The sequence below is a fragment of the Rhincodon typus genome, chromosome 31, assembly GCF_021869965.1.
Source record: "Rhincodon typus isolate 14 chromosome 31, sRhiTyp1.1, whole genome shotgun sequence".
In the NCBI taxonomy this organism is placed as follows: Eukaryota; Metazoa; Chordata; class Chondrichthyes; order Orectolobiformes; family Rhincodontidae; genus Rhincodon; species Rhincodon typus.
In genome coordinates, this window is record NC_063362.1 from 23,635,112 (window position 1) to 23,652,189 (window position 17,078).

The following is a 17,078-nucleotide window of genomic DNA, read 5'->3' on the forward strand; positions in this document are numbered from 1 at the left end:
TGTGTCAGATCTGTTTTATCAAAATGTCATTTACAATACCCTTGATACTGGAAGATAGTATGCGATAGTCTGAGGACTGAAACTACATATTGGTCTGTACTAAAATGAAATGAAGCCTCGTACATGGCAACTGTCATCATTTACAATCCTTTACACAATAGGAACTTTACAAATTAGTTCAGAGTTCAAGATTAAGAAACCCTTGCTGTAGAGCGTAAAATCAGCCAAAACCAGACCATAATGCCTGATAAACATACAAACTGTGAAGGATATTAACTGTAATGTATAGAAATCAATAAGATTAGAAAAGGAATCCAAATTAAGATTTGGAAGAGAGATTAATGGAGTCGGGTATGTGATATTTTAGCAGATGCAAAGCAAACTATCATGCATTCCTTGGTCTTCAGAGGACATGGTAGTGAGAGAGTAATTGCAGCAAAACGCAAACTAACTTCATTTCACATGTACCAAGACTCATAAATGCTTTTATTCCCATTAGTGGGTGATAATTTGTGACGAAGATCACCTGGATCCTTAACAGGTGGTCAATCCACATCAGATTTCAGACCAGACAACTGATGAAAATCTAACCAGAGCTGATCAAGTTAAGCTCTAACTGCAATGTATGCAGGATACTGTCATCTCTGAAATCACTGCCCAAGTACAGTGACCACAACTGGGCACTACGCCACATGGGGTCTCACTAATTCTTTAGAGCCAGTATTACTTCATTGGAAGAGACCTCTATGAGTGATCTGTATAACAGATTACTAACGTCCTAGCTTTAAGCTTGTAAAGGTATAATGATAAATGTGAGAAATATCTGCATTACAACCAGGAGTGCAATTATAGGTTCTATCCTTCGCATTCTGGATTGTGACCAAGAAGATAATTTTAAACTACAACAAGGGTGAATTATTGTTTCCATGTCTGTCACTGATATAGTGTAATTTGAAGCAACGTAGTAATATCATGCAAATATCAGCACAACATGTTTTGAAGAAAGATTATGCACATTCTCCCAGGTATTACAATAGTACAAATATAAAATGAGAGACATCATTTGAAATAGCACACCTCTATCTTCGCTCGTGTACAAAATACACATTGTTGTGCATCACCCAAAGCAGTGAAATTAAGAGCTGATTCCAACAAATGTCAAGATATCAAACAAGTCAGGGTTTAGTACTAGAAGCAGAAACTTAGATTTCATTTACTGGATTTCATTTATTGAAACATTTGCCCAATTTGTTTCAAACACGATTCATCGGCTAAGTACTTTGGGGTTTTCCAGCAATGTGACAAGAACCATAAGCGTTCTCTTTCTCCTTTATTCAATTACAGGGAACCACCTGAAATTTTGTGACAGTTTAACAAAGCCCTGAAACTTAATGAAACGGCAGGTCAGACACCACTGATTCTGATGAAAGATCATCGATCATCATGAACTCCATTCTTCTCCACACACGTTGTCCACACCTGCCTGCTGAGTATTTCTAATATTCGTGCTTTTATTTCAGATTTTGCAGTATTTTGTCTTAACATCAAGTTGCTTAGGGATGTAATGAAAATTACAAGGGGCGCGATGGGATAAGAACAATATTTTAGTGAATAGACAGAACAAAACTTCTCAAATCACAGAACTTTCAGTAGCAGTTTCTTGATATATGATACCTATGAAATTGTTAACCTTTCATTGGAGCCACCAATCTAGGCTCAGGTCCCACCCTTTCCTTGTATTCAACTGCAGCATTTCTGGCAGATAGGAAAGGTGGATATTAAAATCTACTTTAGAAAATACAGTATATGTCAAAAGTAAACTTCTAAAACAAATTCCTTGCCTATCATGTGTCTTCACTACCTGCTGTCGTGATTTATTTCATCCTTTTGTAAATCCACCATAGCATTGTCAGGCTGAAGCGGAAAGCATGCTACTTATTTTCAACCTTTGACTACATGATTCGATTCATACATGCCAACAAACTCAGAACTGAATCAGTATCTTCCTCCCATCTCCCATGATCTTCAAGTTTATCTTATCCACGAAATACACACCCTATTCCCTGACTCTAGTCCAAATAAAATGTTGAGTATCCAACTTTACCTCAAGTGTTAACTGGTATTGTAAATAGCTTTCTCTAATGTGTTAATCCTTGCAAATCAAAACCAGTCACTTAACATTTTCCTCACAAAAATGTTCTCAATTCTCTTGTCCTTTTCAACGACTACGCAGTCTTCAACCTCTCATTCTTCAAGTTTTTGAACATGTCGTTGTCACCCAAATTCAAAGTCATCCTTCCTGCACCTCCGCCCGTGAATCTCACCATTTGGGTTTTGCCCTTACCGTAGCAATTAACAACCCTTAACACATGCATGTTTTTCATCCGGTGTGATGATCTGTGTAACACACTTCTTCCTGCTCTGGCTGCAGCCTGCCTGTTGACAGAGCATGCCCCTCGATTGCTTTTTTGTAAAAATTCATTCTTGGGTTGCGGTTATCAATGGCGTGGGCAGCATTTATTTTACATTCCTGGTTGTCCTTAAGAAGCCAGTGGTGGGCTAACTTCTTGAATTGCTACAGTCCATTTGGTACAGGTAGACCTATAATCCCATTATGAAGGGAGTACCAGGATTTTGACCTAGTGGCACTGAAGGAATAGCAATATAGTTACAAGTCAAGATGATAAGTGGCTTGGAGGAGAATTTGCAGGTGGGGTATGCCCGTGCATTGCTGCCCTTGCCTTTCTAGATAGAAGTGGTTGTGGGTTTGTAAAATGCTGACTAAGGATGTTTAGCAAATTTCTACAGTGCATCTTGAATCAGTATATGCTGCTGCTACTGGAGTGAATGCTGTGAATGTGATGCCAATCGTGAAGCTTTGTCCTGAATGATGACAGGCTTCTAGGATGTTGCTGAAGCTGCATTCACCCAGATTAGCGGGAAGTATTCCATCAGATTCCGAACTGGTGCCTTGCAGATGCTGGACAGGTTTCGGGAGTCAGAAGGTGAATTACTTGCTGCCAGATTCCTAGCTCTGACCTGCTTTGTAGCCACAGTATTTGTATGGTTTGTCCAGTTTGGTTTTGGGCAATGGTAAACCCCGGGATGTTGACAGTGGGGGATTCAGTGACAGTAATACCACTGAATGTTGGGGCGTAATGGCTAGATTTCCTCTTGTTGAAGACGGTCATTACCTGGCACTTGGGTGGTGCGAATGTTACTCAACACATGGCAGCCGAAGCCTAAATGTTCAGCACCAGGCCAATATCGTGTAAATCAGCAAACATCTCAACATTCAATTTGATGATGGAAGGAAGGTCATTAATGAAGCAACTAAAGACAGTTGTGCCTAAGGCACTATCCTGAGGAATGTGTGCAGGGTTGTCCTGGAGCTGAGAGATTTGACCTCCAACAACCACAACAATCTTCCTTTGTGTCAGGCACGACTCCAACCAGCAATCCCACGGGCTCCAGCTCTTCTTGATGCAGCACTGATGTTAAGTGAAGTCATTCTCATTTCATCTCCATTCTTTTTCCTGTTAGTACCATTTAAAATTTCTGATGACCTCTTAGAGATTTAAATCAGAAGAGTTAAGCGTAGCTCCCGTACCACAGATGATGCTTGATCTGCCTATTCAGTATCTGTGTCCTATCCGGCACTGAACTGGGTTTCCTACTAAAGCTCTCCATCAATAAGACTATCTACCTATTAATACATAATTTTGAGCCATCTCCTCTGCTTCAGCCCAATTGTTAATTAATCTTAATCTTACAGGTCTTCACCTTTGCCATTACAAGTCTATCTATTCAATTAACTTCCTAGCATGCCTCCCTTCCACCACTTTTGTAATCTTCAGCTCATCTAAAACTCTGTTGCCTGTATTGTATTCCAAATCCACGTGAAAAATAATCCAGGTCCTTGCTGATAGGCCAGGAACCAATCTTAACATTTCCAGAAACAAAAACAGAAGTTGCTGGAAAAGCTCAGCAGGTCTGGCAACATCTGTGAAGAGAAATCAGAGCTAATGTTTTGGGTCCAGTGACCCTTCCTCAGAAGTGCTGTTTCAGTTCTGCGGAAGCATTACGAGACCCGAAATGTTAACTGATTTACAGCATCTGCAGTTCTTTTGGTTTGTATTTGACATTTCCAGTTTTGTCCCCTTTTATGTTTGCAACTTCCTTCAACTCAATAATGCCCAACTTTCCATCATGCTGACTCTAACTTCTTATGCTCTCTCCCTTTCTTCACACATAATCGTGGTCAGGCCTTGTAGATCCATGTCATGGAATTGACTCTCCACATTCGTTCTTGAAGGGTCAACTCAATATCCATTCCTTCAATGAAAATTTTTATGACCTCACCTCATATCTGACCTTTTGTCTCAGCTTTGTGAAATACCTTGGGAATTTCAAAAGTATTAAAGATGCTATATAAATTAACGCAAGTTGGTGTTGGTGCTCATTTGGAAGTGTCTAGATGCATTTGTTATCATCACATCAATTACTTTAAATTTACAACACAGGAATAATGCCATGTTTACACTCCACAAGCCTGTTACCACCTTAGTTAATTTAACCGTGAGGTCCTTGTCATTTCTGCTTTATCTAGTTACTGTTTAAACACATTAATGTTAACCATCTGCACTGCTTTATATAGTAGTGTGTTCCACATTCCCACCAGTGCATAACAAAGTTCCTCCTGAATTCCCTGCTTTGTTTATTAGTTCCTAGCGAATATTTATGACATCCCTGTAAGTCAAAAAGCTGTTGGCATGTCTAAATAGAACAAACAATAAAGGTTATCCAAATTGAGCAACCACAAGCTAAAGTATTTTACCTGACTCCCCCTTTTATTAAAAATGAAAATACACTTTTAAAAAACTCCAAACAGTTGGCCTATTATTGTGCTTGAAACAGATCTAAGCCTTCAGCTATTTGAATGCATGCTGATAGTTAGGCCTTTTCAATTTCTTGTGCATTCACGCACAAGCTTTTGTAATGTCAACAACATGTGAAGTTTTATTAATTTGCTAAAATTGTTTATATGGTAAGCAGCTAAGCCAAAGGAACAAAGCATCATCTTGCTTCTCTTCTGCACCTCCCAGCAGCTGCTATGCTCTGCTTTCTCCAGTGTCACTCTGTTTGGTTTCAATTCGCTAAATCTATGACTTACATAAACAAAGCTCCTCTTGTAAAAACACTTTCCATAATAATCTCAAATCATGCTTGGTGAAAGAGGAAAGCCCAGGATTGCACCAAAACATGTGCTTTTTTTTGACATTAATTTTATGATTCACACTTTCAGTCAGCTATCTTACTGGGCACATCCAGCAGCACAGATCATCGTCAGTCTGATACCATTCTGTGATCTCAGCCACATGGCTCCAAACTACTCTCAAGCATCAGCAAACAGACATTGTGTGACTTCTCAGCATTTCAGATGAAAAGAAAATTGAAAGCCTGTCTTTATTTTCAGTCAGATACTTCTTATTTAATAAAAATCATTTCAGCAGTTAGTGGATTGCTGAATACTTGCAGTTCAATGTAATCTACCATTATAAGGTATTTTGCGGCAGAAGTTGAGTCAAACTGTTGTGTTTCTAAACATAAACACAACTGATTTTAAGATGTGTTCCACTTCTTCACAACATTTTGAATGAAGCAACTGCACCTGCTTTCATTTTTCAATGACCTGGCTATTATTTTAAGATCCTAGTTCATTCTGAAATATCAATGTTTTAAGTATCATCTGGGAAAATCAGCACCTATAAGTTTTAGCCCACGTTCCCCGCTGTTATCAGACTCATGAAAAACCTCTCATATATTAGAGTTGATCTTTCTCTGCACCTTCTCTGTAGCTGTAACATTATAATCTGAATTCTGTTCTATTACCCTGATGTACTTACATAAAGGTATGATTTGTCTGGATAGCATGCAACGCAATACTTTTCACCGTATCTCAGTATGTGACAATAATCAAATCTAAACCACTGTCTGACCTTGTAGATGCTTCCTAGAGCAGTTGACACCAAGAAATTACTGCTTTGAAATCGCAGAGATAAATCTACCCTCTCCTACAGTGTGATAAAGTATATTGCTAGTTTCAGTGGCCACTTGGTAAACTGAGGTTTTAGTGGAATGGGAGCCAAATATAGGTCAGCAAAAACAGGGATAACACATGAGTGAGCAAGATTTGATGAAAGCTAGGATATGGGCAGAGTTTTGGGTAAATACGTGTTTAAGGAGAATGCTCAAATCATAAAATAAAACCAAGTACCACAAAAGTTCTGCTAGTACATGAACATTCTGTAAGAAGATTGCCAATGTGTGGAATGATTTCAATACGATTGTTTTAACTTTGACAAATCAAGCCAGCATAACTACTCACTAATGATTTCTGTTAGCTATGCCTACATGGTTTTTGATAGCTGTACTGTTTAATGAGATTACCGGTACATAACCATTGTTCCATTTGAAATCAGCTTGTAAAATATTTTGCTAATTCACAGTTAATATTCTATGATAGATATTGCCTAATAATCCAGTATTATTTCAGAATTAAATGAAGAAATTCAGCTTCTAACGAAAGGTTACAGAACCCAAAATGTTGACTCTGCTTTCTCTCCATGATGCTGCCAGGCCTTCCAGCAATTTCTAATTTTGTTAAAGAAATTCAAGTGATTTTAATGCTTCATAGTTCAAATGTCGTTTGTGTTCTTTAATTCTGCAAGATGAAGATGAGCAATTGGTAAAAAATTCTAATCAACAGGCCTCCTGCAGTTTCCCCCCACCGAAAAAAGACAAGGCTGAGGATTTAACAAAATATTCTTTCTCCAGTAAGGCTACCATTAAGTAACATTCAAAAATTCATCACAATTTGACAAAAAAATCTCAGCAACATACAACATATTTTGTTTTCACAAGCTTTCACATAGCCTTGGGGTCAGGATATAGGCTCATCCTACAGCTGACTGTATGTGCCACTGAATGAGTCACTAAAGAATCAATTGGTCATTATGGAGAAACTGCTAAACTTATCCATAATATTTGATGATAGGAAGGGAAGTGTTTTTGGTGAAAGGACAATTAAAATTCCAAGACAACACCCTAACATATTATTGAACCATTTGAAACAAGGCAACTGTGAAGGTGGTTGTAGCTCCTCAGTTACCAATCATAACAGACAAAACATAATTTGAACGGCCAAGAATCATGTGACATAGAATTAAAAATTCTATTCTGATACAAGAATGTTCAATTTACCAAATAGCACCAGCTCATTTCCGTAGCCTAGTGCTCCTATTAGCGATTGTGCTTTTCTGACAACTTTAGATATCTAAATAAAAACTGCGGATGCTATGAATCAGGAACAAAAACAAAGTTGCTGGAAAAGCTCAGCAGGTCTGGCAGCATCTGTGAAGGAGAAAACAGAGTTAATGTTTCAGGTCCGGTGAGGAAGGGTCACCAGACCTGAAACATTAACTCGGTTTTCTCCTTCACAGATGCTGCCAAACCTGCTGAGCTTTTCCAGCGACTTTGTTTTTGTTTAGATATCTAAGTTATGGGACTTGCAAATCTGCCAATGCATTAATTGTATATTTGTAAAGCAACAATATGTATCACAATATACAACCATTACTTAACTGAGCACTGTGTGTTGCTTCTTGTTCCAATGGCAAGGCTTACACAAAAATTAGTGAAAATGAAGTGCCCTTGGGTTTATTTGGCCTACTTTCTGCCAAGAAAATTCCAGAAAATTATTCCTACCAAAACCTCCACCCCAACACAGTAGCAGCAAAAGCTGCAGTAGGGTGATCAGAACTTTTTTTAAAAATACAAGTTATGATGATATAGAATGCATTGTCAGACAGATATGTAGATTCAATAGTTGCAGTCAAAATGGAATTGACCACATATTTGAAGGGGAAAAAGAATACTGTCAGGGGAATTAGAGAGAGGGAGTGAGATTAAGTGGACAGATCTTCAAAAGAACCAGCACATATATGATGGGCAAAACAGTCCCCCTCTTATGCTATGCACAGTCTCACAAGAAGGCCAGTAGTCGAGATTAGTAAGTACAGCAATGTAATTAATATATTAATTATAAAGATAACACTTACCTCAACTGTTGAAAGCAATTTTTTTATGAAAGATCAGTCAGTTTCAAGACAGATAACACAATTTCAAATATATACGTAGTACACATCTCCCACCCCATACATATACAAGTTATTTGATTGGAAAAATCAACTCTGCCTTAAATAGTGCCATAATGATGCAAAGATGAGAAAGCTGTTTTCCATCAGCAGTCTGAATATGCTTCTAATATGCTGCAAAACCAGCTTTAGAAGTGGCCCCTATTTTGACACTTTGCTCTTCCTTTCAAGCACTGAAAATGTCTTAACTTCAAAAAAAGGTTTGAAACGGGCATTCCCATCACTCAAACTGTCTGGTTTAATCTAGGATGAAGCGGAAAGAGAATAGATGTCAATTTACCATCAAGGATTTCCATTACTATGCTGGCTTGAACTCTTTCAACTTCTAGAAGTAGGCTAAAATTTGAGATTTCAGAACACGAAATGAAATTCCATCATTTCACCAACTTCAAGGGCTCTCCTCATACCGTTCAAAAGGCACAAATCCATTTACAATCTTTCTACTTCCTACTTATAATCTGGGACTTGTTCCTTTCTCTCCGAGACCCACACACCAGTTTTCAGTCTGCTTCTGGAAATCAGAAGTTGGCAGTTCTCTGAAGTGTCAGCTTTGGTTCAGTGGTAGCATGTTTAAATCTACTCACATGGTGGCTGCATGTTGACAGAATTACAGTGTGTGTGCATCTCTCCAATTTTTTTTTAAATGAGCCAGAGGATCACGGATTCCAGCCACATACCAGCATTTGAGCATATAATCAAAAATGACACTTCAGTATTGTATTAAGGAGAGTTGTTGGATATATTTGTTTTGATAAAAGGTAAACCAAACCTCTGTGTGACATCACACGTAGAAGTAAAAGATCGCATGACACTACTAGAAGACCAAGGGAGTTTAATTCACACTTGCTCCTTGATGGATTCTTCTACCTATCAGTTGTGGTGGTGTTTGCTTAAATAACATTTAGATAAGTACATGAATAGGGAAGGTTTGGAGGGATATGGGCCAGGAGCAGGCTGGTGGGACTAGTTTAGTTTGAAATTATGTTTGGCATGGACTGGTTAGACTGAAGGGTCTGTTTCTGTGCTGTATTTCACTTCAGAAGTAATTTATTAAGGCTGTCAAGTCTATGGGATCCAAAGGATTTGAAAAATGCTGCATAAACTCAAAATTATTTATATCCTCTGGAACCTCATTCAAACATCTTATTCTTGCTCAAACTATTTACTATTACATTTACAATATCTCACATTGAGACAGACGCCATGCAGGATTTTGGATATTTCTGGATTTTAAGTTGAGCAGTCGAACCATGGGCAGTTTGCTTTAAACTGGGTTGGGTGGGCTGAAAGCTAGGACTGAGGGGCCTGATAAGTGACAAAGCTGATAATTAATCTGAAGCCACTGTGTCAAAGAAGCATCTAGCTGAATTATCATATTAAGTGTTTTTCTTAGAAACAGTTATCAATTAAGACTGATGCACAATTATAAGAAGCATCTGGATTTCAGACGCCACCAGGAGACGGGTAGCTGTACTTGAGGTATTCTATTGTATTCAAAGCTCTGGATATGTCTTTGATAGAGGAACCTTAATCTGAGCAATATACAACAATGTGCGGAAAATAAATCACATTGCCAAATTGGCTTTCAAGTTCAAGACCTGGTTCAGGGCAGCATCCTACGGCATCAGTCGCAAGAAGTTCCCCTAATGTCATGGCCAATGATTCTTCTCAAGTCACTGTCATCAAAAACAGCAAATAATTGATCTGCCTTTATTGGTCAGAATGCTGAGTGTTGGAATTGGGATATAACGTTTAGTTCTGCAGGACACTGGGTTTGGCCACCTTGAGTAAGTATTTCGTGCAATTCTGGTCTCCCTCCTATAGGAAGGATATTTTGAAACTACAAAGGGTTCGGAAAAGATTTACGAGGATGTTGCCAGGGTGGGAAGGTTTGAGCTATAGGGAAATGCTGAATAGGCTGGGTCTATTTTCCCTGGAGCATTGGAGGGGTGACCTTATAGAGGTTTATAAAATCATGAGGGGCACGGATAGGTAAATAGGTAAGGTTTTTTCCCCAGGGTGGCAGAGTCCAAACTCGAGGGCATGGGCTTAAGGTGAGAGAGGAAAGGTATAAAAAAGACTTAAGGGGCAACTTTTTCACACAGAGGGTGGTGCACGCATGGCAAGATCTGCCAGCCGGAAGTGGTGAAGGCTGGTACAATTACAACATTTAATAAGTATCTAGATGGGTATATGAAAAGGAAGTGTTCAGAGGGATAGGGGCCAAATGCTGGCAAATGGAACTAGATTAATTTAGGATATCTGGTCGGCATGGACAAGTTAGACGGAAGGGTCTGTTTCGTGCCATGCATCTCCGATTCTCACTCATTATTATTCATTCTGCTTTGCTCAATGTAAAAGTTACATTTGCCTAAAGATGGCTGACATTGCCTAGATAATCTACTGAAATTCAAAATAATTAACTGCATCTAAAGTGCCTTCAGATCGCACTGAATGAGATGGTAAACTGCTATGTAAATGAGCCATTTTTGCATAGTTATCAAAACGTATCATTGGCCAGACATCTGTTACTATGCAGTCTCCCAAATTCCAAAACTGAGAGTTGAACTTGATTTGTTAACAAATAATTTTCACAAAACAACAAACTTGTGGCCTTTTCCATTCACAGGGTAGATTCAATTAATTATTTTCTGGCAGAACGTTCTTCTTTAGAAAAAAAGAAATCCTCGACCTTTTAACAGCAATCTCACATTGAAAAACAATTAATACAGTTGCAAAAGTTGGAAGGAGTATCTAGACCTTATTGATCATGTGCCAAGTTCATGGATCTCAGCTGGAGCAACATTTTGAATTGTATGACTGACCTTGGTGATCCGAAACTGGGAGGGGGAAGTGGAGACAAATCAACGATGGGCCTTGCTCACTATCCCTACGCATGTATTCTCTATTGGAGTTTCCTAGTTAATGAGTGGGAACGAAGAATGCTGATCTAGGCACAGAGTTCCAAACTAACAACAACAAAATATTATAGACATTTCCAGCATACATTCCACAATCCATTATTTCTGTGCCAATGAAAAAAATTCAACAAACTGGTACAACATTGTTGTAAAGAATCCTGCTTTATGAAACAATTCTGATTTACTGCAGACTCCAAGAATGGCTAAAATGGCTTCAGTATAAATATCAGAAGCTTGTAATTTTATATTGGTTATACAAGTACAACATTCCATGATACACCAGGTGTGTATTTATCAGGATTTCTGCTACGATCATTTTTCTTTTAGAATTTCTACTTCCTGGTGAGACGCACAGAATAAATTTAAAATGTAATAATACTTGAACTTGAATTTAGTAAAGTTTGCTTGGAGTATTTTTTATTTTGTAGCTTATTTTCCCTAAAATGTGGCTGCTGCCGGTGCTTCAAAACATCTTTTTTACAATAATTTCATCGTGGATTCGGAGGCAAATCAGGATCAACGCCTTCCTGCTTTCTTTTTTTTAAAAAAAGACCTGATTATTTTCTTTGAGTGCGATTCCTAAATGCAGAGCTAATTCTAAAGGAATAAAGTTCGAAGTTTGATTACTAACTGCAAATACATTCCACATCTGCCTTGCTGAATTCTAAATTTTTCCAAGAGTCGTCATCATTTCGTATCCTCATCAACTTGAATAGAGAGCAGAAGTTGCATTTCTGTTCTGCTCCCCAACCCCAAATCAAACAAATAAATGAAGCATTGTTCTCTAGTTTTATCTAAGGGAAAAAAATCAGGGTTTCATTGTTTAAATCAAATAAGTCGCACCTAAATTATTTTAAAAACTCTTTCATTTTGTTTTATCTTGCAGTAACCCTTTGAAGAAAAATTAAGTATTTTGTTGATTGTTAGGGTGAGGGAGAAAAGTTAAATATTGCATTGCAGGGAAAAGAAATAACGTCCAACTGTCCTGATTAAATTGATTTTAAGATTTTAAAAATGTTCCATGCAGATATTTTCGCACTGTATTTCAAGATTTAGAGTTAACAAGATAAAGCAACATTTTGATTGGTGCAAAAATGTTGGGAGCAATCTAGTTATTCAGTGAATTATTAAGCAGCTGCATCCATTTTGTAGGCCTCTGAAATTAGAAACTGCTTACATAACACAATTCACTAGAACATTTCAATCCGCTTCTATATTTCCAACACACACTCCCACAAGCAAAAAGAGCCATCTTTGTCTAAGTAAACACTCCTAAAAGTCACTATCACAAACCTCTGACCAAGTTCCAAATCCCCAAAGTATTTTTAAAAAGTGAGCTTACATAGTTTTACAGGCCATGTCCAGAATATTGTTTAAAAACTGAAGAGAACCACCAGAGCTTTAAATGAGAAATTCCAGGAACAGTACCCTCTGCATTTTAATATTCTTGTGCTACACTGCCGGAGTCTGAAACCTGGGAAGGTCATCCAGTCGCATTTCTCCAACTGACATTCCAGTGCCACTCCTAAAGCGCAACTGCAGTTTAACTGAGCTCACTTCATCCAGTCCTACAGCACTTTCAAAACTCCAAAATAATTCTTTTCCACCCTCTCTCCAGCAGGAGGTACATTTTGTACTGCACTCGCCCCACCCAGTCACCAACCCAGAAGAACTAGGAGGCTTCCCTTACCTTTCCTGCCTCTGGGAGAGCTCCTCTTGTTCAGAATAGTACTTCTCTCTTCCTCTAGAGCAGCTGCAATGTCTGGGTTGTCTTCCCCATTGTACCACACCAACAGTTCTTCCCCTGGCTGGATAGGCTATAGACAGGATAAAGAAAATTGCACCAATCAGTGCCAGGTTCGTTTTTAAAAAAAGACAGTCAAGGATCCTCGATGTAGGCGGTGGGGCCTGGATTGCTTAAACACTGCACTACACCCGACTGCAAAACTATTCCCTGTGATATGATTACTCTCCAACAGGAAGCACTCTTTGAACCGATGCTAATCTCAATACAACTGGGAAGTGGTTTCTTAACAAAAGCACTGCGTTAGCTCAAGAGGGTGTAGTTTAGTATTGAGTATTAAGCAGAATACTGCAACACCTGGTGGTGGGAGGACTACATCATCAGATTAAGCGCTTGTGCTTTGACACATCTATTAACGAAAACTAGCACCATACCTCCAAATTAGGCCTACAATCTGTCTCACTTGAATTATAAACTTCACTTCCAGTTTCTCCCTCCCCAATGTTAAAACTATATGGCAGAACTAAAAGCTACGTTTTTAGAGAAGTTATGTCTAAAAATAAAACCTTGAATGTATCTGTGCTTGCACTGCAGTGATTACTTCTGCAAGGCTTTCTCTTTTCCAGCTAGCTCTCTTCCTCTGCTTGGTAGGCTGCAGTCTCACAGGCACCAGCCACTGTCCAACATCTCGCTCAGGTAACCTGGTATGTGTTGCAACAACATTAAATAGGCAGTATTAAGAACAAACCCTAGCTGATTTTCTTTCCATAATCCAGTGCAGTTGACATCAGTTGTGATGCTATCATCGCCTTGGCAGGGACGAACTTGTTTACATAGACAGGGAATTGAATTCGAAATTCTGCCTATCTGTACAGCTTCATAACCCAATGGATAAACCCACTGTGCTATGGACAATGCACTAATACAACAGTGCTATTAATAAGTCCATTGTGCCCTTTTGTACCACCTGGGAAAAAAAAAGCAGTGAACGTTTCTGCACCAGGCCACAATATCTTGATTATATATTACCAGGTAAATGATAAAAAGGAACATACAAGATGTATTTCATCTGAATTTAGATTGACAGCTAAAGTGTCACTCTTTCCTCATCTTCACATGCATCATCTTCTCTACCTATCCAGTAAAATTCACTACAAATACTTGTTTTGGTTCTGGGCAGGTGGATGATTCCGAGACAGTTGAAATTAGAGTTCTATTCGATCAGCCTTCACAAGCCATGCTTTGTCAACTGCCACATCCACGAGATGTTCTCACCAATCTTCTCTTTTCATCATTGTGAAGGGCTCTTCCCCTCTTTGATACCACTGTCCATGCCTTGAATAAACTCCAAAATGCTTCTCATGTTCCCACAGAATCTATCCGTGCATGCTTAGGCAAAGCTACGCAAGCTCTTTTACCTCCTCACTTCTCACTATCCAAACCTGCTAACTATCCTTTCAGGTGAAAGGAGTGCTTTACATATGCTTTCAATTTAGAATTCAAGACTCATGATGGGCTCTCGTCTACAATAGATAGCCAAAAGTAGACTGGAGGACCACTTTGCACGGCACCTCCATTCAGTTTGCATGACCCTGGGCTTTCAGTTGGCTCTTATTTTAATTATTTGTTCCACTTCTCCTGACTTTGGATGCCATAAAGTTAAGTTAAAGCTCAGTGAACGCTCCAGAAACACTGATTCCTCATCTTATGGATTTCTGAATCAACACAGATCAGCTCAACAAATTCAGATCACCTCTACTCCTTCTTTGTTAATTTTTGAATGATAGCAGTTTGTAATAATTCTGCTTTTCTTTCCCCACAAACATTTCCTCTAGTTACACCTCTTGTTTTACTTGTCCCGTTACCACACACTTTTTTCTTGTCCCATATTGTCTTTTGACATTTAATTTCAACTGTTTTCGACTTGATCGCAGGTTCTTTTGTGTCATTTTTTAGTTCTTTCAGGACCTTTTTGAATAAGGTCAACATTTGTTGTTTATTGTCAACAGCCTTGAGAAGTAGGGTAAGCCTCTTCTCCCTCTTTTCTTTTCTCTATACTTCTTTTAAATATCTTCCATCACTGAATTTTTCCAGTTCTGGTGAAAGGTCGTTGACCTGACATGTTAACTGTTTCCCTCTCTGCAGATGCTTCAAAACCTGCTGAATATTTCCAAAATGTTTTGTTTTTACTCGAGACTTGATTCGTTCTTTTTGTTGAACAAACTTTCTCGACCCAGCAGTAATTTTTTTGAACAAGCATGCCAATGATGAAAATTTACTCTTTGACTATAAATCAGTGACAGCAGAACACAAATTTTGTGTATTAATGCAACATCTATATTCCATTGTAGAGTCATACAGCACAGAAACACTCTTTGGTCCAACTCATCCATGCCGACCAAGTTTCCCAAATTAAACTAGTCTCTTGTCTGCATTTGGCACATATGCCTCTAAACCTCTCTTATTCACGTACCTGTTCAACTATTTTTTAAATGCATCTGCAGCTACCACTTCATCCGGCAGATCTACGAACCACCCCCTGCGTGAAAAAGTTGCCCCTCATGTTCCTTCTAAATCTTCCTCTTCTCACCTTAAAATTATGCCCTCTAGTTTTGAACTTCCCAACCCTGGGGAAAAGACCTTTGCTATTCAACTTATCTACGCCCTTCATGATTTCATAAATCTCTAAGGTCACCCCCTCAACCTCCTTTTTTCCTTTCTTGAAATTCTTCAATGTTTTGGTCTCAACAGTTTCCTGTGTCAGAGAATTCCACAAGCTCATCAATCTCTGGGTGAAGAAATTCTTCCTCATCTCAGCCCTAAAAGGCTTATCCCTGATCTTTAGACCATGAACTCTGGTTCTGGACTCCCTGGTCATTGGGAACATTCTTCTGGCATCTACCACCTAACTCCGTTAGAATTTTTAAGTTTCTTAGAGATATCTCCGGATTCTTCTCAGCTCTGGTAAATATAATCCCAAACAATCCAGCCTCTCCCCATACGTCAATCCTACCATCCCAGGGATCGGTTTGGTAAACCTTCTTTGCAATCCCTCAATAGCCGTGGCAAATTACCTCATAAGGAGGCCACAGCTGCATACTCCAGGTGTGAACTTATCAGTACACCATACAGTTGCAGCAAGACATCTCTGCTGCTGTATTTGAATTTTCTCGCTATGAAAACCAACATACTACTTGCCTTCTTCCCTGACTGCTGCAGCTGTATGGTTACTTTCAGTGACTGGAGTACAAAGCTACCAGGTCTCACTGCTTCTTACCTTTTCCCTATCTATTCCTTTATTCATTCACAGGTGTTATTATTTTATTCATTCATGAGGGGTGTCACTGGCTGAGCCAGCATTTATTGCTCATCCCTTATTGCCCAGAGGGCAGTTAAGAGTCAACCACATTGCTGTGGGTCTGGAGTCACATGTAGGCCAGACCAGGTAAGGATGGCAGTTTCCTTCCCTAAAGGACATTAGTGAACCAGATGGGTTTTTCTGACAATTGATTCATTGTCATCGTTAGATTCTTAATTCCAGATATTTTATTGACTTCAAATTCCACCATCTGCCACAGCAGATTTCGAACCCAGGTCCCGAAGAACATTATCTGGGTCTCTGAATTAACAATCTAGCGATAATACCACTAGGCCATCGCATTCCTGATGTGAATATTGCCATTCATATAATTATCTGCCTGACTGTTTATGTGACCAGAGTGGACAATCTCACATATAATCTGCATTATACTGCATCTGCTATTTATCTGTCCACTCACTTAGCTTGTCCAAACCACACTGATACTTTTCTGCATCCGCTCACAGTGCAACCAGCTTTGTGTCAAACTTGAAGATATGACATGTGGTTTCCTCATGTAAATCACTTATATTGTGAATAGCTGGGCTCCAGCACTGACCCTTGTCTAGTCTTTCTAGTCACTGCCTGCCACCCAGAAAAAGACCCCTTGATTCCTAAACTTTGTTTCTTGCTTGCCGATCAGTTCTCAATCCATTACAGTACATGATGTCTAATCCCATGCAGTTTGATATTGCATATTAAGCTCTCATGTTGTTGTACACTTTAGAATTAAACTCCTCAGAATTAAAAGATAATACGATCTTTAGCACCTATTGTGAAGTTGAGCATTGGAATGCAACATTGAACTGGCTAGTAAAAGCGTGGTTTCGGATGGATTT

General features: G+C 38.9%; 1 protein-coding gene across 8 annotated transcripts in view; it reads right to left on the reverse strand.

Moving 5' to 3' along the window:
* The window catches only part of prdm2a (PR domain containing 2, with ZNF domain a), a 144,859-nt gene that overhangs the window by 25,087 nt on the left and 102,694 nt on the right, over positions 1-17,078 (reverse strand). For all 8 annotated transcript variants that reach the window (XM_048615029.1, XM_048615034.1, XM_048615032.1 and 5 more), the window contains one exon: positions 12,828-12,954. In XM_048615029.1, the coding sequence (XP_048470986.1) occupies positions 12,828-12,954 (127 nt within the window). The remainder of the gene's footprint in view (positions 1-12,827; positions 12,955-17,078) is intronic.